Here is a 27,427-nt window from a genome sequence, read left to right on the forward strand (position 1 = left end):
CTGCCAGTAGTAGTAGTGAAGTTTAGAGCCAAGCACGCACGCACACGCACACGCACGCACACACACACACACACACACACACACACACACACACACACACACACACACACACACACACACACACACAGCAGGAGGGGAGGGACTTGGATGAGAGAGAGAGAGAGAGAGAGAGAGAGAGAGAGATTCATCCATTGATCAATATTTTCTGTCTTAAACTACCTATCGTTCATTTTCAGTCATCTGGCTCCATCTGGTGTCTGATAGAGGTTATAACCGCTCCTAAAGCTTCTTCAACCAGCAGAATGACAACGCTCCAACTGATATTTCAAGGCAATTTATTTAGCCCAAGACAACGTGAAAAACGGAACAAAACCATGAATCATGAAATGTCCATGAATCATAAAATGTCCATACACAATGAACTGTCCACATTCACAATACATAAAAACAATGAAATGTCCATTTCTTTCACATGTTCACAAACAAATGATCGACGGAATGACGTAACACTAGACAAAACCAAATAACAGCATGTAACTGTGTGCGCCTTCTGTCAATTATTTTAGGAGAGTTACATTATTTCTTATCTTATACGTTTCTTTATTTAAAGGATACTCTTTTTTTTATAAAGGACACTCTTTTTTGACGTGGAAAGAGCTCCTTTCACCTCTGACACTGATTGATTGATTGATTGAAGAATTTATTAACAGTTTGCAGAATTACAGTACATTTCAAGCACAAACTCAATACAAAGGCTGTTAACTGTGAGTGGACGACCCAATTAAGCATTACACTTGTTTCCAACAGGGTCCACCATGTTCAAATCATCAAAACATTTAGAGACGTACAAATAGACACTTCTATAGACAGAACAGGAATTCATCAAAAAGGAGGTAAAAAGGGAAAAGAAATATATACAGTGAGGGGAAAGAACTGTTTGTTCTGGTGCCTGAATGAGCCTAACTCACTCAGGTGCAATCAATGCTGCCTAACACTAATCACAAGAGGCCTGCACCTGCATGCCCTTACAAGGTCATAATGAACTGAGCAGTAAAAGAAAACACATACACAATATTTTCACATTTTCAGAAAAAGCAATGCAATACAATATTACAAATTCCCATTGCTGGGACAGCTACAGAGGTATTTTATTTCATGAAGGTGTTTTACCTCACAGCAGGCCTTGGAAAGAGAGAGCATGGAGAAAACCAGACATGAAAAAAAATGTAGCATCAGTGTGCAATGCATCGGTAGGTCCACAATAGAGGGTATGCGCATGCTTAAAGTGAATGGCACATCGAGTGGCAAATCGAGTGGCAAAGCAACATGCAAAGTGAGTTTAACATTGTTTAACATTGTTTAATGCAATCAAATAGGACTTTTCTGTGTGGATGTATGGGCTGTCGAGGCCAGAAAGTAGTTTTTTGCCACTCAGTAGGCATTCCTGCATAACTTCCTGGTTTGATGATGATGTCACGTGCATACCCCATAGAGTATATAAAAGGATAGAGACTGAACTGGCGCAAAGCTCCGCCCCCCCAGCTCATGTCAGTGGAAGTTGCTCAGTGGCGTTTTGAAGCACCCGGAAGACTGCCGGAAGTACCGTCTCAGAACGTCTACTTCCGCATTTTGGTGGTCAAATGCGGAAGTGCAACCGAGCGCTCAACGTTAAAGCCCAGCTGCACAGGGTTTCCCGGTCATGAATCCACGGGTCCGCCTGTAGTCCCTCCTCCTACCACTAGGGCCCAGAGCTTCAACATTGAATAGCCTCACTGGCCCCTTGGCATACCCTCTATAGCAGCAGCAAGTATTGGGGTCAGGGTGCAAAAGGGAGCAGCAATTAAACGAAACAGAAAATAAGTAAGAGGATGTAATTTAGCATTGATTCGATTAAATGCAGCTATGGATTATCATTAGATTCTAATCCATAGCTGCATTTGGGGCATTATAGTTTGACAATTCCTATAAATGCAGAACATATAGCCAGGGAACGGATTAACCCCTACGAGGGCCCCTGGGCCGGTAATATTTGCAGGGCCCCCATTGACAGTTTCGTGTTTTTCCGTGTTTTTATCATCTTTTTAACCTAAGTTTAACAAAATTAACAGCCAATGAAGGGCCTTTTCAGGGCGTCAAACTTAGTACCTCACGATCCAATTTCCCCGAAGGGTCCCTGAGAGCCAAGGGCCCCTGGGCCACGGCCCCACTGGCCCAATGGGTAATTTGTCCCTGCATATAGCCACTAGTGTTACAGCGGTGTAGGCCTACCCCTAGAATGTCTGATACAGGCCTATACTGAAAAGCAGAAACTGTGTGAGCTCGTTGAAAACCCACAATGTATATGATGTACAGTAGAAAATGTATTAAAGCTGAAGAAAATTACAACAAAAATGGACCATTTGCCATTTGACCATTAGCAGTTTTTGTATTGACTTGTGCTTTCGTCAATCAATCAATCAATCAATCAATCAATCAAACAAACAAACAAACAAACAAACAAACAATCAATCAGGTGGGGGCCGCATGTGGACCCTGGGCCTCCAGTTGCCCAGCCCATGTAGGCCTCTACTATGCAGCTGCCACAGTGCCACTATCAGTGGTGGACTAGCCTCGGAAAACCAGACGTTTTTTTCCACTATTTCACTATGACGTACACCTTTGGCTTTCTGTCAGAAAAGGCCGCCCCTTTCGGCCCTTTCGTCCCCTGGCTCTTTCTGGTAGAGAGCCTTGACCATAGTAGTTATTTTGGCCACACGACCATACGACACACGCGTTGAGTCAAGACTACAATCACTACATTACCCATGATTCCGCAGCCACATCCCCGCAAGTCTGTCGCATGTTGGCGCCTGCGCGTCGCAGCGTGCGTCTCGTCAGACTCAGTCAGTGAGGCCGGTGTATCATGGCGACATACGTGGAGATCCTGAAGAGAGAGTTTCCTCACATTGACATCGAAGTGTTCGACTATATCACAGGTAACGGGAGACAGGGACACCGTACCGCCGCCTCCCACTCCCACTTTATTCTAAACAAACGTATTCATGATGTGAAACGCATGTAGTTTGGTGTTTGTCCCTTTTTCTTTTAACCACGTGAAGCCCGGCCGGCCGGCGTTGGTTCGTGCTGCCGGGTGGCTAAGTGGAGTCTGGCTAATGATCATCATCAATGACTTATACTTAATAATACGACCATAGAGGGAATTAATCACTTTTATTATGAATATTTGTAGAGGTATTTAGGCGGTACACGTCGGGAGACACTTGTTAGTAGTGTAATATGTGTAATATTTATGTTCCATTGGAAATAAAGATGTCATATTGCTAGGCAGGCACTCCTTCCCCTGCCCTTTCCTGGAGTCTGTCTCAGTGAAGGGAGACGGGGTGATGAATCGCGTAGCTAGCACATTTAAGGTTATTTTGGTGGTTAATTCATTATAATTTTCCCAAATAATTAAGACCGCCAAAGACCTGAGCCTTTCTTGAGAAAAATTATATATATATATATATATATATATATATATATCATTTGTCTAGGTACCAGACAGCTGGGGCTAATCTCTGATGTAATTAACATAAAGTCCTGTTAAGTAGTAAGAATATAGGACCTGCATGGTAGGATATAAAAATCAGTAAAATAAAATCAGTACCAGAGGTCCTGGTAGGAGATAAAACCAGCAGTACTAGAGGTCCTGGTAGGAGATAAAACCAGCAGTACTAGAGGTCCTGGTAGGAGATAAAACCAGCAGTACTAGAGGTCCTGGTAGGAGATACATTACATTACATTACAGTCATTTAGCAGACGCTTTTATCCAAAGCGACTTACAATAAGTGTATTCAACATAGGTAGGGAACAAAAACTACTAATCACCAGAAGTCTTTAGTGCATTTTCTGCAAAAACAAGCAACCAAGAGTATACCTAGCGCTAAGGTAAAAGTGCAATATATCAGCTACCTATTTCCTTAAACAGATGAGACAAAATAGCTAAATCAAATGAGCATGAGCTAAAACAATTAAGTGTATCGACTAAACAAGATCCAATAAACAATACAACAATAGAAAACAAGCGTTCGTACAACTAGTTAACAACAAGTAGATAAGTAGATAAAACCATCACTGCTAGAGGTCCTGGTAGGATATAAAACCATCACTGCTAGAGGTCCTGGTAAGAGATACAACCATCACTGCTAGAGGTCCTGGTAGGAGATAAAACCATCACTGCTAGAGGTCCTGGTAGGAGATAAAACCATCACTGCTAGAGGTCCTGGTAGGAGATAAAACCATCACTGCTAGAGGTCCTGGTAAGAGATAAAACCATCACTGCTAGAGGCCCTGGTAGGAGAGAAAACCAAGAGTACTAGAGGTCCTGGTAGGAGAGAAAACCAAGAGTACTAGAGGTCCTGGTAGGAGAGAAAACCAAGAGGTCCTGGTAGGAGAGAAAACCAAGAGTACTAGAGGTATAGTAGGATATAAAATGGAACAAGCAAACACCTGAGCCCTGACCCAGGCCCTCACTTACTACATGTGTCTTTGAACTGATTTGCTTGAAGAAGTTTGAAACGTGCGTTTCATCGGTATCGGTAGCCGACAAATATGGCGAAGACGCTGTTACTTGTACCCCTGAAGGATGTGTGGGTATTTGTCCGGGATTTGCTGATTGCACTCTGTACAGCACCTTGTAAATATTTGTGTCCTTGTGTGTTAGGTGTGTTGGCGAGTGGGGGTGCTGACTTTGAGGATGGAGAGGAGCTGTTCGATGCGGTGGGTGGAGTCCTACAGGGATCGTCCTCTGACAACAAGAATGAAGATGATGTCAGAGACATCTGCTTCCAGATGTTTGACACGCTTAACCTGTAAGGCAACTACTAACTTACTAACTAGTTGTCAACTAGCTACTAGCCTCGGTACCCAGACTTTTTTTCCCCGTTCGCACTCTGCTCAAAAATGAAAGCCTGGGGAAACGCATTGGAAATTCTGGCACACAGGAAGCTCACTTCCTTGTATTTCGCTAACCAATAACAGAGTGCAGAGACGCGTTACTCCAAATTTGGTGACGTCAGTGTTCTCCGCTGTTTTCTACCGAGGAGGGGAGGAGGGGGGTGGACGCTCAGATCGGTGAACCAATAGGATCAACCGACTGTTTTCGACCGGCACCCGTCCCTCTAGATCAGAAATCATACAGGCTGTGCCAGACATCTACTACTGACATAACTACCTGTCCATATAACTAAGATCCAGGTGATGATAGTCAGCTCCACATATGTTCATTTGCGAGTGTGACTCACGTCGTGGAAATCACACTGGTTTTCATGAGACTGTCACAATATGTCAATATATGGACACCCTCTGCAAGGCCGTCCAGGCGTGTCTTGAGTGTACATACAGGGTTTGATGAGGTCAGAACAGGTCAGCTCAGAGATCTAAGGGTCCACGAGGCGTGACTGACTGATTGGCAGGAGATGCAGGCTTTCATAGTAAACTGCGACCTATGGTCGCAACTGGTATTGGCATTACTACTGACATTAGGGCTGGTAATTTAAAATCAATGTGATTGATGATTATTTCAAACTTTTGCCTCGATTACTAATAATGAACGATAATAAAAATCTGTGAAAAGCAGAATAGCAGATCTACAAGCTCAGCATTAGAACGGCTATTTCCGCATGTTACCATTGTACCATGAAAGTATAATACAGTGGTTAATCTGATAGATTGGCCATTTTATCGGAAATTATGATAATGATTCGTGGATGTGCATGGCTCATGTGGTGAGTAGTACTCTACAGTAGGCTACTAAAACAGAAATGTATTTTTTTCCTAATGGTTCTAGCTATTTATAATCATAATATGGTGTTGCGCATTGTGCTGCAGGCATGCAGTGTTTATTGTTTTAATTAACATTAATACCAAAGATATGATACACCAAAATAGTCTAAATACAGATAACCTTGTGCCCATGCCCTATAAGCACCCTGCGGTGTAGTAGTTAGTTAGTTATGCGTTTTTGTTGTTGAAAAGCCATTATGCTATTTTGGCACCATAGTAGCCATCTGTCGGTGTGGTGTGGACAGAGGTGCATAACTGCATTCAGGTAGTTCTTTTCCACAAGTTTCAAACAACTGATCTCAAGACTTCATTAGACTGCCAGCCAGTCCAATCTGTAGTAGAACTAGTGAGAACTGGAGTTTGCATGTTCTCCCCATGTCTCCTAGGGTAAGTACCCTCACAATACATGCAGTAATGCTGGTCTCCAAACTGCCTCCCTCTGGCCAGCCTGATTGAGGGGAAAGGAACTGGTTGGAATAACGTGCTACGTCCAACCGGGGAAACTCCCCCCAGTCAGATGAAAAGAAGCGGTTTGGACTCTTCATGCATTGAAGGAAGCATGAGGTCAGTCCGTTGCTCTCCCCAGGTTGGCAGAGGGAGTGTAGCACCCATGATTACATTAGATCATTGAAAAAATGGGTTTATAAAATTGTGCAATACAAAACAATTAAATAACTTGTACCAGTGAGTGGTGGATCTGTAGGTGATGTGTTGTTGTTGTCTCACCAGGACCAGTACTGGCAAATCTCACCATCAGGTCAAGCTGGACGCACCTGTCCAGCTGTCACAGCTATCTTCTGCTACTCCAGACAGTAAGCATGTGTACACACGCACGCACGCACACAGAATAATCTAAGTTAGTGTATAGTTTAGTATAGAGCGCTGCAGTCCCGCCCCCTACCATGGACCAGGAAATGATTCTCCGTTCATTTTCCTCATAGACATTTCAGAAAGTATTTATTTAAAGACGTTTACGCAGCGGACAAAGCCAACTCGAGTCGTGACAAATCATGACAACAAACACAATTTTTTGGGCCGAACAAATAATTAGAAAGAAGAAAAAAACGGCAGGTTACAACACCTTTTTTGTTGTTTTTCTTCTTTGTAATTATTTGTTTGGTCCAAAATATTGTTTGTGTTGTCATGAGTTGTCACGACTCGAGTTGGCTTTGTCCGCGGCGTAACCGTCTTTAAATAACTACTTTATGAAATGTCTATGGGAAAAATGCATTGGGATTCATTTCCTGGTCCATGGTAGGGGGCGGGACTGCGACGCTCTATAGTGACTAATGAATAGGGACGGGGATACCCAGTTCTGTAAGGAGGACCCGGCTTCTGAATTAAAAAAAAAAAAAACCAATGCCTCAAGGTCTCTGAGCTTATCATTACTCTTATTGATACTGTACTAGTGGGTCCTAATCAGAGTTGTTCCTATCCCAGTATATTTGTGTCACTTATCAATATCAATTGATTTTTGTCATATGTTTTGTACAGTATGGTTATAGTATGACATGTTTTCCTCATCAGTGTTAGCGGAACAAGATGTCCAAGGTATTTGGATGGTGAAGAGGGGACAGAATACGGTAACAATTTACAAACATGTCTCAACGTATTAACAGGAAATTGTAATTACTATTATTGTTCAGCTCATATCTTTAAACCTGTTGTCCCTATATTGCAGTGGTCTCAAAGAGGGGTCCGTGGACCCAGGGGTCTTTGAAGGGGTTTCAAGCTCACTATGCGTCACTTCACTATGCAAGCTTGTTTGAGCATTTTTGAATAATTTTGCTTTTTTAACACAAATCTTGTCTTCTGACGGCCCCTGGCTCAGATTGTGGTCTGCGGCCAAATATCAATTTAGGGGTCCTTGGCATGAAATAGTGTGAGAACCACAACCACTGCAATTGGGCATGTAATTATAGGGGAAATCTTAAAAAAATATGTATTGTTTTCACCAAGACTGCTCCATCTGTCTGTCTGTCTGTTGGTCTCTTTCTCTCTGTTTACCTCTCTCCCTCCCTCCCTCCATCTGTCTATCTGCAGACTGTGGATGCAAAGAAGTTGGGGAAAGCAGAGGCCAAACTAAAAGCCAAACATGAGAGGAGAAATGAGAAAGATTCACTGAAGCCGTCCACCCCTCTGTTAGTGGACACACACACAGCACACGCAAACACATGCACAAACACACAGTCAAGCTAGTGACCAGTGAATACCGTAGTTGCTTTTATCCATATGAAGTGGTGTTTAACAATATCCTCTCCTGTTTTCTTTTGCTCTGTGTTCTGAATTGGTGTTTTCCTATTATGGATATATGTGTTTAACTTAAACTTAAATTAAAATGTCCTGTAAACTAAAGCACATTGATCGTTCCTTGTTGAAACGTAGTCTCTCCGCCCCTCCCTCAGGGTTTTGGAGGAGGCATCAGCCAGTCAGGCCAGCAACAAGAAGGACACCCGAGTCGACGCATCGGGCAAGAATCGTAGCTACGACATCCGAATCGAGAACTTTGACGTTTCCTTCGGCGAGAGGTGAGTCTGCGTTTCCGTGGTGACTGCGACCTTCCCTGTCTTGATTTAACGGAGGATGTATTTGTACATCAAGCCGCCTCACACTTCCACGGATTCCACTTCATCATATTGGATCAATACGTTTTGGTATTGCTCAATGAATAAAGATGAATAATTTCCATTGAACTCTAAATCCAGGTCCCTCCTGCAAGGGGCGGAGCTAAGCCTGGCAACGGGCCGGCGCTACGGCCTGATAGGTCGGAATGGGCTGGGTAAGACGACCCTGCTGAAGATGCTGGCCAATCGCAGCCTGCGTGTCCCCGCCCACATCTCCATCCTGCACGTGGAGCAGGAGGTCGCCGGGGACGAGACGGAGGCACTGAACAGCGTGCTGGAGAGCGACACGGTGAGGGAGGGGCTACTGGCCGAAGAGAAGCAGCTGAACGCTCGCATCGCCAGCGGAAGGTGCGTTAACGTTAAAGTGTCACTGAAATGTCATTTTATTCACTCTTAAAAAGTGCATAAAAGTGTTGTAGATATGCATAATCATTGCGTGTATGTGTTCATGTGGTAGTGCTGAAGGGACGGAGAGCGTTCGACTGACTGAGGTTTATGCCAAGCTGGAGGAAATAGAAGCAGATAAGGCTCCTGCTAGGTAACTATGACAACCACTAATAACCACTTATTATCTTTCTTCATAATTTGTGACCGACTCATTTTTCTTCCTGTGTTTCTGTCTCACACAAACAGAGCGGCAATTATCCTGTCAGGTCTGGGCTTTTCTCCCAAGATGCAAAAGCAAACCACCAAGTACGTTTGAATGAGCATCAACTGTGTTGGAGGAGGTGTTTTGTGTGCAAGCTCAATTTTTATGCCTCTCTTTAAGTCTCCCTTTATCTTAACTTAGCTTAACTACATCCTTTTTGAGCATGTTATAGAATTTCCCAAGGATTTTCCCCCACATCCCTCCCAAAACTTGCCAAAAGGTTTCAAAATCAGAAAAGATGTCGCGATTTGTTGTACGAAAAAGCATATAGGGCTTAAGTGATTAACTTATACGAATCCATAATCATTTCCTATATATTAATCAACTGTGTGTGTGTGTGTGTGTGTGTGTGTGTGTGTGTGTGTGTGTGTGTGTGTGTGTGTGTGTGTGTGTGTGTGTGTGTGTGTGTGTGTGTGTGTGTGTGTGTGTGTGTGTGTGTGTGTGTGTGTGTGTGTGTGTGTGTGTGTGTGTGTGTCAGGGAGTTTTCTGGAGGCTGGAGGATGAGGTTAGCGTTGGCAAGAGCTCTCTTCGCACGGTGAGTCTCTTAGAGCACTGGTTCTTTTTCTTTATTTTATGTTACAAATAAATCTAAATTATTCAAAACTTATATACATACATATAATTCAAAAATAGCAGTTGTACAAGCTAGATCTGCTATTTTTGAATGGCCAAAATTGAAATGGCTGAAGTGGTTGAATTATTGTGATGCTGTATTTAACTACTTTTGCTGGGGACCCCTCAAGGACCCCTGGGGTCTTTCAGACGGGAACGACTGACGTGCCTAGTCATTTTATTTTTTGAGTGGTGCAACCACTCCTATAAACAAGCTATGTGTGTCCCTGGGTCTCTCCGAGCACGGAAATAGCGGTATAGCGTTTGTTCACCACCAAGTGTCTCTGTTGCACAGCGTAACACACACTTTGGGCTTTGGATTTGTCAGATTTTTTTTTTAATGATAGTCGTGCATTTATTTTGGACGCACGGAGAATTCGAGGGGTGATTACAGTACACAAGCGTATTTTTACGGGCTGTGAAATTGTCGTGCGCACATGCTCGTTTCATGCACACCCACGGGCGACTAGACCTGGATTGTGGATTTTTTTCACGAAGCGGCAGGGGCGGTAGGCTTGGGCAATATACCGATATTACCGTTTACCGCGATATTTTAAATCAATACCGGTAATATCGCAGAGTATATAAATATTACCGAATACCGGTAATATCGCGGAGTATATAAAACACCACTCAATAATACCGAATACCGCCATAATACTAATATCGTAATTTTACCGTCATGTAAATAGGAGAGGAGAGGGGAGGGGAAATTTTGACTGGAGAGGAGAGGAGAGGAGAGGAGAGGAGAGGAGAGGAGAGGAGGGGAGGGGAGGGGAGGGGAGTGGAGTGGAGGGGAGGGGACATTTTGACTGGAGAGGAGAGGAGAGGAGAGGGGAAATCAGCCCGTCAGTGTGATATATTAATGTTTTATTAATAAAACCGATAATACCGATTATCGCAGTATTATTCACGTTATCAATATCAAAAAATCAATATCGCCCAAGCCTAAGGGGCGGTATTGCAGTCGCTGTACCGTACCGTTGTGACGAAAAGAGAAGGCAAAGCTCTCTGTCTACCAAGCTATCTTCGTTCTTACTCTCACCTATGGTCATGAACGAAAGATTAAGGTCACGGATACAAGCGGCCGAAATGTCTTTTCCCTGATGGGTGGCTGGCATCTGCCTTAGAGATAGGGTCAGAAGTTCAGTCTCGCGAGAGAGACAGTAGAGTCGCTGCTTCTTCGCTTGGAAAAGGAGCCAGCTTAGGTGGTTCGGGGATCTGGTTAGGATGCCTCTCGAGCGTCTCCCTAGGGAGGGCCTTAATGTACGTCCGGGGATGGAGGGATTATATCTCCAAACTGGCCTTGGAACACCTCAGGATCTCCCAGGAGGAGCTGTTGCCCCCGCGACCGGACTACGGATAAGCGGTTGAAGATGGATGGATATATGCACTTAAATATTTGAACTTTGCTGAAAATCTGTCTGTACATGCACGTTGTACTTGCAAATGTTAATTTGTTTGAATCCACAATTCACATTTCTTCACAAGATAAAAATAAGGCTCATATACATACATGTAGGGTGCATTCGTGAATTTGCTCTGATTTTAGAGAGCTCGGGTGTTGACATCATAAAGTGCTCTGATATCAGTTAATGTATGAACAATCAGAGTAGATACTCATTAACTAACATTGCCAATTTTATCTTTAAATGAACGTTAATTCATCCCACGTATAAATAAACATGTAGATTGCATGTAGATTGTAGATGTGTGTGTAATACACTGACTGATACCTAAAAACCGTTTGGATCTAACAGCATTTATTTATTGTTATTTCTTTTTTAGACCTGATCTCCTGTTACTTGATGGTGAGTAAACAGAAAATACTACATTTATATAATAGTACTTAACTACCTGTTACTGTATTAGTATTATGTGGTAAATGGTAAATATGATGTACCTTTTGTATTATATACCTGATACTGTATCAGTATTATATATTAGTATTATGATGATAGGTTAGTTGTAGTACCTTAGGGTGGTAGTAATAGTAGTAGCAGTAGTAGTAGTGGGTCCTTAGTGACAGGGGTTCAGGAGATAGGGCAGTCGTCTTGGAATCAGACGGTTCCCGGTTCGATCCCCTTCTCCTCCCGGCTGTTCTGTAAATCAAAATGAGCAAGACACACCAGTGAGTAGGTTGCTGCCTTGCATGGTTTCCTCCACACCAAGCCGGTGTGAATGGGTGATTTGATTTTGTTAATGTTCCACTAAGTGCTGTGTGTTGTGTGTTCCAGAGCCTACCAACATGTTGGATGTCAGAGCCATTCTGTGGTTGGAGACCTATTTACAGGTTTGTTTAATAACCTCTCGTATACACTCTTTCTCTCAGCCCTCCCACTGTCTCTCTCCTACACTGTCTCTCATCGGCATGTCTTCAGTAGTCAGTGTTTCTGGTTCTATTTCGTCCCTGCTGACCGCCAGAGGCGGTGCTTAAGCACTGAATACGTCCCTTCGCGCATGCGCCGTCGAGTATTTTATACCAACAATGTCAATTTTGACCCCATGATGACCCGGAGTCGTCTATATCTTCCGGCAGTCTACAGGGGTTCAGTCCCTAATTTCTTCTCGCTCGCCTGTGAGAACCAAGTTTGCACCGAGCTGCGATGTGTTGCTATGCAATGCAATATGTAGCCTATGGTGTCTGCCGAGTCGCTGGTAGTTCCGTGACCGAATCGGTCGGAGTAGCGGCTGTTCGCCCTCCAGGAACTGCGACTATGGATTTTGTTTTTACTCCTCTATGAGTGGAGTTTATTTGGATTCGCGTGGACGGCAGCGTCCAATCTCTCTCGCCGGTAATGAAGGCGAACAAAACCTCCCTGGACAAAAGGTACGTTATCGTCTAAAGCGGTGCTATCCCCGCTAAACAGACGTTCAAATTATATGATATATTGCATCATGGCATAACCTCTTGTGAGTAAAGGCTGCGTTCGCGCCACCTCCCTGCTCCGCATACGAGGTTTGTTTGACGGTGAACGCTAACAGACGTTCAAATTATATGATGTATTGTATCACGGCATAACCTCTTGTGAGTAGAGTCTGCGTTCGCGCCGCCTCCCTGCTCCGCATACGAGGTTTGCTCGACTGTGAACGCTAGCGCTTATTATAAGCGACTATACTCCCAGGGTATTGATGTGGCTACCAGTAGTTTGTAGCTCAGAGTATTAACAGCTATTGGTGTACATAGCTTGTCTGGTTATTAACCCAGCTGGCCCCCAGCAGTGGGCCTCGATACTGATGCTGCTACCAGTATGTCTGGAGCTCAAAGCTCTATTAACAGTTTTTTGCGTATACAGTGGGTACACTTTGTTTTTTCCCCACAGGTGCCCCTGGGTACCTTTGGGGCCTATTAGCCCAGCTGGTCCCCAGCACAGGGCATCTGGCGCTGCTGCCAGCGTAGCTCACAGCTGCTACCAGTAGCTCAAAGCTAAAGGTGTTTATGAACAGCTATTCGTGTAGGCTATAGCTTGTCTTGTTGTTAGTAGCCCAGCTGGTCTCCAGCATTGGGTCTCTAACTGGCGCTGCTACCCGTAGTTGTAGCCCAAGCGCTTATTATACTATTTGTTATAACGGCGATCTGTGTATAGCTTGCCTTACTGTTTATTGGCCCAGCTGGTACAGGGCAGGCAGCGTATGCGCTCCGCTCCTCCAGCATACGGCCTCTAGTTTGATGTTACTTGCTACTAATCGTTTGTTAGCTCAAGCATTTATTAACAGCTATTAGTGTATAGCTTGTTCTGTTTATTAGCTGCAGCTGATACAGGCAGCGTACACGCTCCCTTCCTTCAGCAGGCGGCCCCTATCGGTGGAGCTATTGGCTGTAGCCTTTTCTCCAAAACTTGTTTGTGTTGGTTTATTTAACCAAACTTTTGGCTGGTGTAGGCAGCGTTAGTGCTCCCTCCTCCCAGCGTGAATGCGTAGTAGTGCCTTGACTAGCGCATTGGAAGTGTCTTTTGTTTCGCTCTGGACTAGCAAACATAAATAATAATGCACTTGGAGTTTGGATAAACGTCATAGTGCTGTGATAAACGTTCGCATAGGAAACACTACAGCTGCTACATAGCAGCGTCCAAGCCTCGACTGAAGGCTACTTTATTATCATAATTTATAAGTAAGCCTCAGCTGGGGGTACAGGTAGCGTGCAAGCTCTCCTCCCCCACCGCGACCATGCAGGTCGCACAGTCTAGCTAACAGCAGCGTCTGTGCGCTGTTCCTATGACGCACTTTACATCTGGTTAAATCTCAAAGTGCTACAATGAGCATTTGCATAAAACGTAAATGCATATTCACATGCTGCGGCAGGTATAGCAGCATTCAGTTGTTTGATTAAGTCATTATATGCCGATCTAAGTTAAAGCCTCTGCTGGTACAGGCAGCGTACGCGCCTCCTCCCCCCAGCATATGGCCAACACCTAGCAACCAGTAGCGTCCGCGCCCTGGGCTAGTTGGGACTGGTGTGCACCGGCCGGTCCAGAGGAACCGGTGCCACCACAACGGAGAGCTCCCACTTTTGTACCTCGCCTCTGCTGGTACAGACGGCGTACACACTCCCTCCAGCATATGGCCAACACCTAGCAACCAGTAGCGTCCGCGCCCTGGGCTAGTTGGGACTGGTGTGCACTATGCCGATCTAAATGAAAGCCTCTGCTGGTACAGGTAGCGTACACGCTCCCTTCCTTCAGCATATGGCCAACACCTAGCAACCAGTAGCGTTCGCGCCCTGGGCTAGTTGGGACTGGTGTGCACCGGTGTGCACTATGCCGATCTAGATTAAAGCCTCTGCTGGTACAGGCAGCGTACACGCTCCCTTCCTTCAGCATATGGCCAACACCTAGCAACCAGTAGCGTCCGCGCCCTGGGCTAGCTGGTGTGACTGGTGTGCACTGGCCGGTGCCACCACAATGGAGAGCTCCCACTTTTGTACCTCGTGTGAAGCTCCCCTTCAGCCGTGAGCCGACCGTGGTCCTGCCCCGTGTGCCAGGAGGAAAAGGTCTGACCGCCGGCCACAGCAGATCCGAGAGGGCTCAGCTATCTGCGGAGTTGGCCCACATGAGGTCCATGCTCACCTCGGATAACACCTAGGCACCTCGGAGGGTTCGAGTGCCTCCCCCTCCGATGCCACAGCTGACTCGAGGACGATGTGCTCTCCCCGACAGCTTAAGCTATGCACTTCCATGACTATGAGGAAGATGCATCAGAGCCAGCCTCCTACTTCTCAGCTCAGGACCCACTGGCCGAGATGGCTCCATGCGCACCTTCATGCGCATAGCCGTGGAACGCTAATTGTTAGTCATACCACAGTAGGCAGTTGGATCCTCCAAGCGCCTTCTTCAGACGCGGGTCAGCCCTCACCGTCACTGGAGGCATTTGGTGTCATGTCCTCAGAGAGAGGACGGCTGATGTCCATCCTAGCTCTAGCCCATCACCAAGTCGGGCTTTCACAGTCAAGCCTGACTGAGGAGCCTCTCTTCCTTCAGCATATGGCCAACACCTAGCAACCAGTAGCGTCCGCGCCCTGGGCTAGTTGGGACTGGTGTGCACCGGTGTGCACTATGCCGATCTAGATTAAAGCCTCTGCTGGTACAGGCAGCGTACACGCTCCCTTCCTTCAGCATATGGCCAACACCTAGCAACCAGTAGCGTCCGCGCCCTGGGCTAGCTGGTATGACTGTTGTGCACTGGCCCGTCCAGAGGAACCGGTGCCACCCGCCAAGTCGGGCTTTCACAGTCAAGCCTGACTGAGGAGCCTAGGCCAACTCTCCGTAGTCTCCCTGAGGAGCCAGGAGCACTAGGTGGTTCAGCTGTGCAAGAATCGCTGGAGCGAACCATCCAGGTGGGGAAGCCAGGCTGCAGCATGCAGGCCTATGACACATCACGCCTCCCAACGAGCTCCAACAGAGACGAAATCACTGTCCTCTGAGCTCGCGTATCACCGCCGGCCCACACTAGGCCAGTGTGTTCCTTGGCGTCCCACGCAGGGACCTGCCTGTGACTTTCCGGACTGTGCAGTGCCTTCTGACGCCAGCCCCCCATATCCGGGGGGGTCAAAATGGCCGTTATCAGCAACATGACGAGAGCCCTAGTATCAGACCAGGAGTGATGTGTCCTCCTGCCCAAGGGCGCAACAGAGGCCGTAGATCCTCAGTCACACCAAGGGAAGTCCGATCTACATACTTCCTCGTGACGCAAGACAGACTGTTGTCGACATGTCTTGAATTGATGGGACCCAACAGGGTTATGAAGTTCATGCTCTGCTCTACAGCACTTCCTGCCGTACCTGAGAGGCAAGCACATTCTCATACGTTCGGGCAACACCTCGACCGTGTATCATGTAAGTCATCGGGCGGGGCCACGTTTGCTTGGCTGCCGTAGGTGTCTATGGACCCCCTGACTTGTGCAGCTCACCCTAGAGTCGCTGACTCGCTAACCTCTCCGGTTCTCCCTAACGGAGACATCCAGCCCTCCGGGCCAGGACGCAATGGTCCGATGGTTTCATAGAACCTGAACGCCACAAATGGCTGTCAGCCCGCAGGCCTTCATGCCACATAGCCAGTATGAACAGAACGACCTGCATCGTTCCTGACACACATGGCCCTAACTAGGCCACCGCCCACAGGGCACTATCCTTTTAAATGCGCACTGGCCAGAGGCACTGCATATGCCTTGCCACTGCCTCTCTGATACGACCAGCGCTTCAGAGAGTTCTTTAGGAGGGTCACACCATTCTTCTGGTTGCCCCCCTCCAGCCAAGAAGTACTTGGTTTCCTCTGCTGAACAGACCCAGTCGGAGGACGCCATGGCGTCTCCCCGACAGAGGTCTCCTCAACTGGGAGGCGGTCGGATATGGCATTCAAATGCTCGACGCCCCCAACTGTGCGTTTGGCCGCTGGTAGCCCTGAACCGCTGCCGAGCAGCTGTGTGGAACCAGCCAAGCATGCCACCCTGAATTCAAGGGTGCCATGACATCCATCAGACTACGGTACGATAACCGATGGAATCTATTTCCAACTGACGTGAGGGTCAGAGCAAAGACCTAGTGCGCTGCTCTGCCTACCTTTCTGGCGTTCCGCAGTCCCTCCTAGACGAGGGCCGATCTCCTACTCTAAAAGCATAAGTAGGGGAAATATCATGTCGATATGCTAGAATCAATATCGCACAGCCACAGTGGGGAGCCACAGTCTGGCGTCCCTCTTCCTGATGGGGGCTCTGAGGTTGCATCCTCTACGAGCCCTGAGAACTCCGGCACAGGCTCTTCCCTAGTGCGGCATGGTCTATACAGGCCTCCCTTTGAGCCCTTGGCACGGGCGGAGTTTAGAGGGTCATGGAAGACTGAATTCTTCCTGGCCATTACCTCAACGTAGCGTGTCAGTGAGCGGCACGCCCTGTTTGTCAGTGACTTGCGTCTGAAGCAAAGCTCAGACGGCCTGAGTGTCTCTGTGGCCGAACACAGTGTTCCTCCTGAGGGTGCTGTCACATACACACCCCAACCAGCCTATACGGCTAGCACAGTCTTGCCCTCCACCAGGAGAGTGGATTGACAAGCGGGAACTATTGCGCCCAACGTGGGCCCTGAGAGCCGCTTGTTAGACCTGCCACATGCATTCGGCGGTCAGAATGGCTGGTCCGTTGTGACGATGGCCCTTTCAAAGGCGGTGCTCTCTCCAGACAGCGCCCGCCCCACACTATTGTGGATGCCATTAACCACGCGTATGGGGCGAGTAATCGTACCCTACCATTTGGCGTGAGGTGCCACTCTAACGGGAGCGTCCCCACATCATGGGCTGCCCCGAGGGAAGTACCCCTGGAATATATCTGCCGCTGCCTCATGGGCATCACAGCGAGTTTTCTATGTTCCACTGGGTGAGTGTTGCCACTCCCCACCCGCTGGACGTGGTCCTCTTACGAGAGTCCTCCGATTCTACTCCTTATGGCTTGGGATCAGGATTCCTCGTGACTTTGCTGGTATAAGTCATTCAGTGCTTAAGCACCGCCTCTGGCGGTCAGCAGGGACGAAATAGAACGTAAGTTACGTATGTAACTATGGTTCTATGAGTCCCGAATGACCGCCAGAGCACTCTTGTCACTCAGAATCCTCGTGGTCTCGCGAGAAGATTCTGTAGGGACTGAACCCCTGTAGACTGCCGGAAGATATAGACGACTCCGGGTCATCATGGGGTCAAAATTGACATTGTTGGTATAAAATACTCGACGGCGCATGCGCGAAGGGACGTATTCAGTGCTTAAGCACCGCCTCTGGCGGTCATTCGGGACTCATAGAACCATAGTTACATACGTAACTTACGTTTTACCACACACAGTACGTTACTTGCACACTGATAGCACCGTTTTATTATTATTTGTAATACTAGACTATTTATTTTCTGGTGTACCCTATAAGCAAAATATCGGCGTGTGTTACACAATGTGTGTTTCCCATTGAATCGGGTCTGCTTGTCACGCTAAAACATGTTCCCCTAAATATTTCTGTCGGAGGCAGCGCCGTTTAGTTGAGAGAGTTGCGACATCTCCGTTCACTGCTTATTCGTGGGGCTGCATGCGTCACTGATCACTCCATTGTCATCACTCTGTCTCTAAACAGCTCTAGTCTAGAGGCTGTGCTCAGAGCCAACATGGCGGCGCGCGTGTTGACAGTGTTGTTACAGACTAGTGGTTCTACTACAACGATTCCTACGTGGATTTTATTTTTTATAACATGGGATGAGGTCGGATGCGGGCATGCAAAATCATTGTGTCCGTAGATTATTGTTTTACCGCATTTTTTCCCCCCGCGATTTCTTTTTTTTCCACGTGGATTATTATTACTGTGTATGCTGAGTACAGTAGTAGTGCATCCCGTGGACGCAGAGGTTGTTTGTGTATTGCGGCCCAAAACTATAAAGTGTGTTTTGGGACGCAAAACGCACCCTATTTACATCACTGCTTTAGTCCGATAACAGGTGGTACAGTTATTGCTAGTATAGCTTGACTGGCCGTTCTCTCTCTAGCGCCATGAAAGGAAAAAAGGGTGTGGGGGATGAGGGGCTGAAAGTGATGACGAAAATGACGTTCCACCACTTAAGGCTGCAGAAAGTGGCTATTATAATAGCCAGAATACTGAGGAAGATTTGTGGGAAATGTGGAATTATTTGGAGCATGCGTGTGCGAGGAGACCCCGGTCTAACACTCCTCCCAACTCCATAGTGGCGATTACGAAGAGAAGTGCTGCGTGGCCGTCTGAGCAACAGGGCTGCCCGTGCAGATACAGCCGAGTGGACACACGGTCTCAGATTTCACTTTCACTTAGGCTACTTACTTGGGGGTTGCGATTGAGAGGGGGCTTCCAAACCAAAATTGAGTGAAAAGCTGCATTGAACTCAGTACGGTGAGCTTACTTAGTTCCATGAGTACGAGTGCTTTGTTTACTCACAGTAACCTGTAGCAACGATGCGCTCTCAATTCATCTTGTAGTGATTTCCTGTTGGCGTCTTGATCAACACTGATGAAGGCTGTTTGAGCTGAAACACGTCCGTTGTTGGCCTCGGTGAGGAAAATAAAATGGTGAAAACGATATTATGGAGTTCTGCTAGCTTGTGTATCTTCTGGTATTTTTTGACCGTGCCTACTACCTAAAACCTCGTAAGTTACTTTGGAAATTAGAAGTGCGCCGTGGTTTAGTTTCTGTTTCTCGATCATTGTCAGGCAGGTCTATTAAGACACCTAGTGGTTGACAATAATTTATTAATGCAGGATGCCCGGCACACAATATTGAATTGCATTTTTATAGCGCTTTTCCAAGTGCTCAAAGCGCTTTACAGTGGTTCGTTCATACATTGGGAGGTGAAGCGGCGAACAGTAAACGCCAGCGTCCTCACTTCCCACATTCACACACCAATGGTGGAGAGCTCACACCGACCGACTCATTGGAGGCAATGTAGGGTTCAGTGTCTTGCCCAAGGACACTTCGACATGTGGACAGGAGGAGCCGGGATTCGAACCGCTGATCCAGGGATCATTGGACGACCTGCTCTACCTCCTGAGCCACCAATATATTTATGCGAGTAATTAAAGTGGGCTATTCAGTGTTTATGTGAATGGTGGGGAACGCCGTTACATACCTACTACACTGTCTCCCTCTCAGCTTCCCTACTGTCTGTCACTCCTACACACTCTCTGTCTCTCTCTCTCTCTCAGCCTTCCTCCTGTCCGTCTCTCCTACACTGTCTCTTAGCTGTCCTCCTGTCTGTCTCTCCTACACTGTCTCAGCTGCCCTACTGTCTCTCTGCCACACTGTCTGAGCTCTCCCTACTGCCTGTCTTTAGTTTTAACGTGTGTGTTGTGTGGACAGACATGGTCGAAGACCATCCTGGTCGTGTCTCACGACCGTAACTTCCTCAACGCCGTGGTCACGGACATCGTCCACCTGCACTCCCAGCGACTGGAAAGTTACCGTGGCAACTACGAGAACTTTGTCAAGACCAAAGAAGACCGACTGAAGAACCAGCACAGAGAGTACGAGGCTCAGGTTCAATACAGAGAACACATACAGGTACTGTTGACTACAATTTACAATATAAAATAAATGGTGGATTTTATCCAAGGTGCTTTACATAGATTGTGCATTACATCCTGTACACCCATTCACACACACATTTACATACCAATGGCGGAGGAAACCATGAAGGCAACAATCTGCTCATCGGGAGCATTTTTAGGTGGGAATAGCTTCTTGCTCAAGGACACTTCGACACTAACTCTGGGGGAACTGGGAACCTTCAAGATGTCTGCATGGTATTGACAGGTTTCTGGCACAGGAATAATAGTAATAATAATAATGATGTGTTTTCAGGTGTTCATCGACCGGTTCCGGTACAACGCCAACAGAGCAGCTCAGGTTCAGAGTAAACTCAAACTGCTGGAGCGACTGTGAGTAAACAATAAAACAACCACAACATTTTGTTAAAGTGCACCTTGTTAAATATTATCTGGCAGAAACCGTATCTGCATATTCATATTCTTTCCTTTTTTTCTTTTCTTTTTGTAAAATGAATGCCCTGCTTGATCATACTACATCGTAACACAAAAGTAGAAGACTTTTTTTCCTTGTAGATGTGCCACTGTTGCCATTTTTTAATTTGAATCCTGAAAAGTAACAGTTTTGTTTCTACCCAACAGATGATAGGCTGGTGTGATCACAGTTAACCTAATTAGTATTTCATTGATTACTTAACCACTTATACTCGTAATTTATTGCACAACTACAGCAGAGAAGGGTCTATCATTTCCTCCAGTCACTTTGTGTGTGTGTGTGTGTGTGTGTGTGTGTGTGTGTGTGTGTGTGTGTGTGTGTGTGTGTGTGTGTGTGTGTGTGTGTGTGTGTGTGTGTGTGTGTGTGTGTGTGTGTGTGTGTGTGTGTGTGTGTGTGTGTGTGTGTGTGTGTGTGTGTGTGTGTGTGTGTGTGTGTGTGTGTGTGTGTGTGTGTGTGTGTGTGTGTGTGTGTGTGCGTGCGTGTGTGCGCGTAGGCCTCCACTCAAACCTCTTGAGAAGGAAATCGAAGTGACTTTAAGGTGAGATAACTTCACTGTTATTTTAATTCAGATACTGGTGTATGAGACATCGAATAGTACTACCAATATTATGTTTAAAACAATAAAAACACATAAGGGTTTGGCTTTGAGGATTTTCCTCAAAGCCCAAGGTAATTGTGGACAATTGTCAAGACGTCAGATGGGTGGACTGAACAATCCGGTCCTGGGACCCCCACGGGCATGTACAAGCAAGCTTGTACATCTGCTATTTTAAAATTGTTTTGAAAAATATAATTTTTTTTTTTGGCACAAATCATTTTCAGATGGAGGTCTGCAGCTAAATATAGGTTATCAATGTGTGGGTTTGAGAACTGTGTGTCCGTGTGTGTTTTGCAGGTTTCCAGATAACTTTGAGAAGCTGTCTCCTCCCATCCTGCAGTTGGATGAAGTGGAGTTTTATTACAATCCTGAACTGACTCTGTTCCAGGGACTGAACGTCTCTGCTGACCTCGAGTCACGCATATGTATAGTAAGACCCACACACCCACACACTCTCTCACACACACACACACACACACACACACGGACCAGGACACTCAGCTGCACAAGAGAAAAAAAGCAGGCATGCCTATTTTCACTACATTACTTTTTTTTTGGGGGGGGGGGGGGGGGGGGGGGTTAATGGGATTCCCCATTAATTGGGGATTTGTGTGTGTGTGTGTGTGTGTGTGTGTGTGCGTGTGTTAAGGTTGGGGAGAACGGTGCAGGTAAAACCACCGTCCTCAAGCTGTTGATGGGGGAACTCACACCAGTTAAAGGGATGAGACATTCTCACAGGTATGTTTACTTCACTGTCTAATATCGTCACTGTCTCCACTCTACAGAGACGACATGTCTACTACAGTCATGTCTACTGTACCTTACTGTCATTGTTGTTCTTCAGTTAAAAGTGCAGTAAGTGATTCATATATATGTTTAAATAACTGTTAAATAGCTCTATAATAATTACTATAGACTATAGGAAACTATAGTATTTAATAAGAGATCTACAAGCTCCCAACGCATATGAAAAGGGGACGGAGGCGACATGTTGTTTTAACACAGTTAGACCTGAGGCCCATTCTGCAAATGTCTTGTAAATCGGTAGTTCTCAAAAATAAATCCTGCCAAGGACCCTCAAATTGAGTGCCGCAGCGCAGACCCCCAAAACGCTTTCAAGAATTTTCAAAAAAAGAATCAAAAATAGCAGATCTACAATGAGTGTGTACATCTGCTGTATGTAGTGTAATGTGTTGTATGTCAGTGGTCCATCCAGGGACCACCAGTGGTACTTGAGGGGGTTCCAGGTGGTCGCCAGCTAAATGATGGAGAGTTGGTAACTAAATGGACCCTTATAAATCTTTAACTCCTGAGAGTGTAAAATGAAACCAAATGGATTTGGTTTTATGCTCTCAAGAGTTAACATCTGCATTTCTTAATTCACAAGAAGTCTACACAATTAGAGAATGTATCTCCTAATTATACCACATGAATACAGCGTAGAATTGTGGACAAAATCATATCCAACAACAAAATATTCTTTATAGTTTTGAGTCCGAGGGGCTAAATGTCATCAAATGGTGGTCCGTGGCTCAAATGCCGAATAAATAATGGGCCTTGTCTGATATGAAAAGGGTTTTGTATGTGATCTTCATGTGTCCTCTAGGAATCTGAAGATCGGCTATTTCAGTCAACATCACGTAGACCAGCTGGATCTCAACGTCTGCTCTATAGAACTACTCCTCAACAAGTTCCCTGGTAACGCTACGCAACTCAACCTCCTCTTCTTGTCATATTATTGCACTGAATTGGGTGCCTTCATTTTATTTAAACAATCATTTAACAGTGGGGATTGTACTGTTTCGTGTGAATATATTTTGTTTTGTGTGAATAGATGGATCTTTTTCCATTTTTCATAGCCCAGGCTTTAAACCATTATATCACCTAACCTTATTATAATGATGCTATAGAACAGGGGTTCTCAACGTTTTTGGCCGGGGACCCCCGGAAATGCTTTGGCAATGTCTCGGGACCCCCGCCCGACCCCCAATATAAATTGACTGCTACAATAACCTTAAACCATTTTGGGCGGGAACCCCTTTTGGTGTTTTAAGCAGTTATAATTTAGCTATTGAAAAATAGCAGATCTACAAGCTCATAGCGTGCCACCGAGTGGTGCGCTATGAGCTTGTAGGTCTGCTATTTTTGAAAAATCGTGAAAATAAAATTTAAAAATAAATCTTTTTTTTTTTTTTTTTTTTTTTTTGAAAATAATTTGGGGACCCCCTAAAATAATTTGGCGACCCCCCGAGGGGTCGCGACCCACGGGTTGAGAACCCCAGATAGAATATGATGTAAAGTATGAATAATTTGATCTCGCAAGATTTTCTCAGCACCAACTATGACGAGAGGTCTGCAGTCTTGCGTATGAAGTTTTACGGAATAATATTTAATAAAACCTTGTTCAGTTAAGAATTTGCTAGGTTCGAATGTATGTGTTTTTTGTACAAATAACTACTTAATGCACACAGATCTCAGGTAATCAGACTAATGTTTGATAATCTGTCGACCACTTGAACCCAGCAAAGCATCCATATTCTGGGCGGGAACATTATAAAATAAATATTTTTGGTGGAAAAAAGGGTTGCAACTCAGTTCTGTTTCACTAAGAACGGAGGGTTTAAGTGGTTAATAGTATGAATGTAATGTTATGAAGAAAAATTAAGTTAGACATGAATCCATGTGAAACGTGTCTCTTGCAGGCAGAAACGAGGAGGAGTACAGGCATCAGTTAGGAGGTTATGGCATAACGGGGGAGTTGGCCACGCGACCCGTTGCTAGCCTGTCTGGAGGACAGAAGAGCAGAGTGGCCTTCGCTCAGATGACCATGCCCTGGTAAACAACACAAAACACAACACAACTCTGCCCTGGTAAACAACACAAAACACAACACAACTGCCCTGGTAAACAAAACACAACACAACTCTGCCCTGGTAAACAACACAAAACACAACACAACTCTGCCCTGGCAAACAACACAAAACACAACACAACTCTGCCCTGGTAAACAACACAAAACACAACACAACTCTGCCCTGGTAAACAACATCTATGAGGAACTGAGTCTGGGACCAAATGTTTGAATATGTCTGTCTGTCTGTCTGTCTGTCAGTCCAAACTTCTACATTCTAGATGAGCCCACCAACCATCTGGACATGGAAACCATTGAGGCTCTGGCCAAATCGCTCAACAAGTACAAGGTAAAAAAAAACTAACGGAAATTAATAGATGTGGCTTCTGCTTTGACATGCCAAAGTTCATGACAATATTGTGTCATAAAAAAGGCATTGCCACACAAAATGTATGTACAGTATATAATGCAGTTGTAATATATTGTCTGTCGGGTGGAAACATAAGTCAAAAACTGTTTTTTCAGGATTTTAAAAGAGATGAGAGGTTTCTGCCCGACAGACGATATATTATTGACCCGTTTCATCCCGCTGAGTTATTCTAACTCCTCCCCCTTGTCTCCCAGGGGGGCGTGGTGCTGGTATCCCATGACGAGCGGCTGATTCGCATGGTGTGTCATGAGCTGTGGGTCTGCGAGCATGGAAAGGTGAGACGAATCGAAGGCGGGTTCGACGAATACCGCGACATCCTGCAAGAACAGTTCCGCAAGGAGGGCTACCTGTGATTGGTCGAGCCAATCAGCGTTCCCCGCGACCTGGCCAATCGGCACAGCCACAGCCCGACCCCACTCTGACCACAAATGACTCGACAGCCGGCCGTATATAACTTTACATAATATGAGACAAAGCAATCAGACATGGAGGAACATGAGAACATTTCCCAGCATCCCCCCCACCCACTCCCTCCCTCTCTCTCTGGACATGCAGTACAGTACTACTCTGACACATGTTGAGTGGTCAGTCTTCTGTACCTCGCTGGAACACTGCTGGACATTTAGAGAGGCTGAATGTCCCCTTGTCAACCACACCAATGTTGGACATTTGGAGAGGCTGAATGTCCCCTTGTCAACCACACCAATGTTGGACATTTGGAGAGGCTGAATGTCCCCTTGTCAACCACACCAATGTTGGACATTTGGAGAGGCTGAATGTCCCCTTGTCAACCACACCAATGTTGGACATTTGGAGAGGCTGAATGTCCCCTTGTCAACCACACCAATGTTGGACATTTGGAGAGGCTGAATGTATCTCAGTTTAAATCCATCTACGGTATGCCTGCTGACACACTGGTCAGCTCATCCCCTAGTGGTGGTGTGTGGATGGTTAACTTAATGCAATGAACCCTAGCATCCCTACTCTCTAGTGTCCTTATTCTGGGAAAGTCCTAGTATCGTATAAGCCAGACAACTAATCCACAATCTCTGAATGTTATATAGAGTTTGGAACTGCACCTCCCGAAATCCGAGAACGGAAGCTGTCGTTATTTCGGTTCACAAAAATATATTTTAAAATATGAATATGCATTTTATGTTTTATTCCTTTTTCTGAAAAGCAGCAAGCTATATATGCTTTGTTTATTTTGATTTATATTGGGACGAATTTGCCAGAAATGGAAAGGCGGATGTTCTGATCATTTTCAGAGCTTAAATGCTCCAGACAGTATGACGGAAGTATTTGAAAATTGTGGGAGGCATCAGTCTGGCTTGCGAGACTAGGCAAGTCCTTCTGTGAAAATGGCCAATGTACAAGCTCTCAACACCTTGTGTGAGCTTGTAGATCGGCTATTTTTGGCGAAAAGATTTGTCGTAAAGGGGAAATTAGAGGGGGCCCAAGTATATCGTTGCCGTCGGGTGGAAACCTTGCTTGTCCAAATCCGTTTACTATTCATTGGTTAAATATATATAAAGAAAACACACAGACGCTTTAATGGAGAATTCCAGACTAGCCGTTTTCTTACCTTTTAATCTGAATCTATCCCAGAACGAGTGGTACAGTGAAAAATGGCATAACTCCATCCCGAGGCCACTGCAGCTCCGAGCGTGGGTGGGATTTTGCGGTTATGAACATTGTTACAGGGAGTTATGAAATCTTTCACCGGTACCACTCGTTGTAGGATAAAATTACATCAGATTAAGGAAAGACTTGGTAGAAGTATTGGTTTTAATTTATATTTTGCAAACATAACCCAACTAAGCAATTACATGTAGAATTACAAGATTCTGCTCGACAGTGATGATAGACTATAGAGTTTAAGTGGTTAAATGTAGTGGAACTGACCACATGTTACGTAAATAACAATGGACATGGAAGACTGCTAATGTTCTACTGTGTGTGGTGGGTGTAACTGCTCCCATATGAGTGACAAAGGGGATTTCTGATTGGATGGTTGGTGTGCTTCCACTCCAGATCCGAGGAGAGGAGAGTGTATAAATGTCATACCCCGTTGGAGAATTATATAAAAAAGAAAAAGACAAAATACAAATAAATGATAATTTTTCCTGTCATGTCATTGTTAACTTATACCTTCTGCTGTTTGAAAAATGCAACACCGTACTAATAAAAAGGCTTCCAGTCACAAATGGCTAAAATCCCCATCAGTTACAATCAAACCTGATAAATGAGTCCCTTCTTCCATATAGCTGTGTTATTGGTTCCAACCTGTGGCTGAAGGCCAGTATTTAGGCCAGTATTTTTCCACACTTTATAATTTTAAGGACTCCCATAACGGAGTACAATACAAATAGAACTTCCATCGCTCAACGGTGTCTCATGTCAAGGACCACCAAATTGATGTGCATTAGCATACGGACCGCCATCAATGTTTTGTGCCAGGAACCCCCAAAAAGATGCATTTCTGTGGAGTTTGCATGTTCTCCCCATGTCCCCTATAGGGTATACCCTCACAAAGACCATGCCTCATTGCACAAACGTATGCTGTTAACAGAGGTCCCCAGTTGTTACATGGCTCATGTATCGCACTGCTTCTAACACACACTTTTATGAGGATTGTTTGGAACTACAGTAAGTTTTCAATCGAGACTTAATTTTTTTTTTTATCTTAGCTATGCTTTGCATCATGTCACTACTGTACTAATCTGAGTTCCCAGAAGTTTTATTTTTCGCCACTAGGGGGGCGAGAACTACTGTAAGTACTGGCGAGTACTACTACTGTACATTGCGATGTTA

The 27,427-nt window shown here is 45.5% G+C and overlaps 1 protein-coding gene across 1 annotated transcript; it reads left to right on the plus strand.

Moving 5' to 3' along the window:
- The first annotated feature begins 2,772 nt into the window (after positions 1–2,772).
- Positions 2,773–26,745, plus strand: abcf3 (ATP-binding cassette, sub-family F (GCN20), member 3). The gene is made up of 21 exons (XM_079514634.1): positions 2,773–2,975; positions 4,703–4,850; positions 6,553–6,635; positions 7,351–7,406; positions 7,867–7,964; positions 8,229–8,351; positions 8,529–8,795; positions 8,905–8,985; positions 9,081–9,140; positions 9,575–9,631; positions 11,497–11,519; positions 11,946–12,001; positions 20,054–20,254; positions 20,555–20,631; positions 21,228–21,272; positions 21,630–21,762; positions 21,982–22,070; positions 22,939–23,030; positions 24,035–24,167; positions 24,445–24,532; positions 24,808–26,745. Exons 1-21 carry the CDS (start codon positions 2,903–2,905, stop codon positions 24,964–24,966), a joined length of 2,142 nt encoding a protein of 713 aa, XP_079370760.1. The 5' UTR covers positions 2,773–2,902; the 3' UTR covers positions 24,967–26,745.
- The last annotated feature ends 682 nt before the right edge of the window (positions 26,746–27,427 follow it).

The sequence above is a fragment of the Electrona antarctica genome (genome assembly GCF_951216825.1).
Source record: "Electrona antarctica genome assembly, chromosome: 11".
Classification (NCBI taxonomy): domain Eukaryota; kingdom Metazoa; phylum Chordata; class Actinopteri; order Myctophiformes; family Myctophidae; genus Electrona; species Electrona antarctica.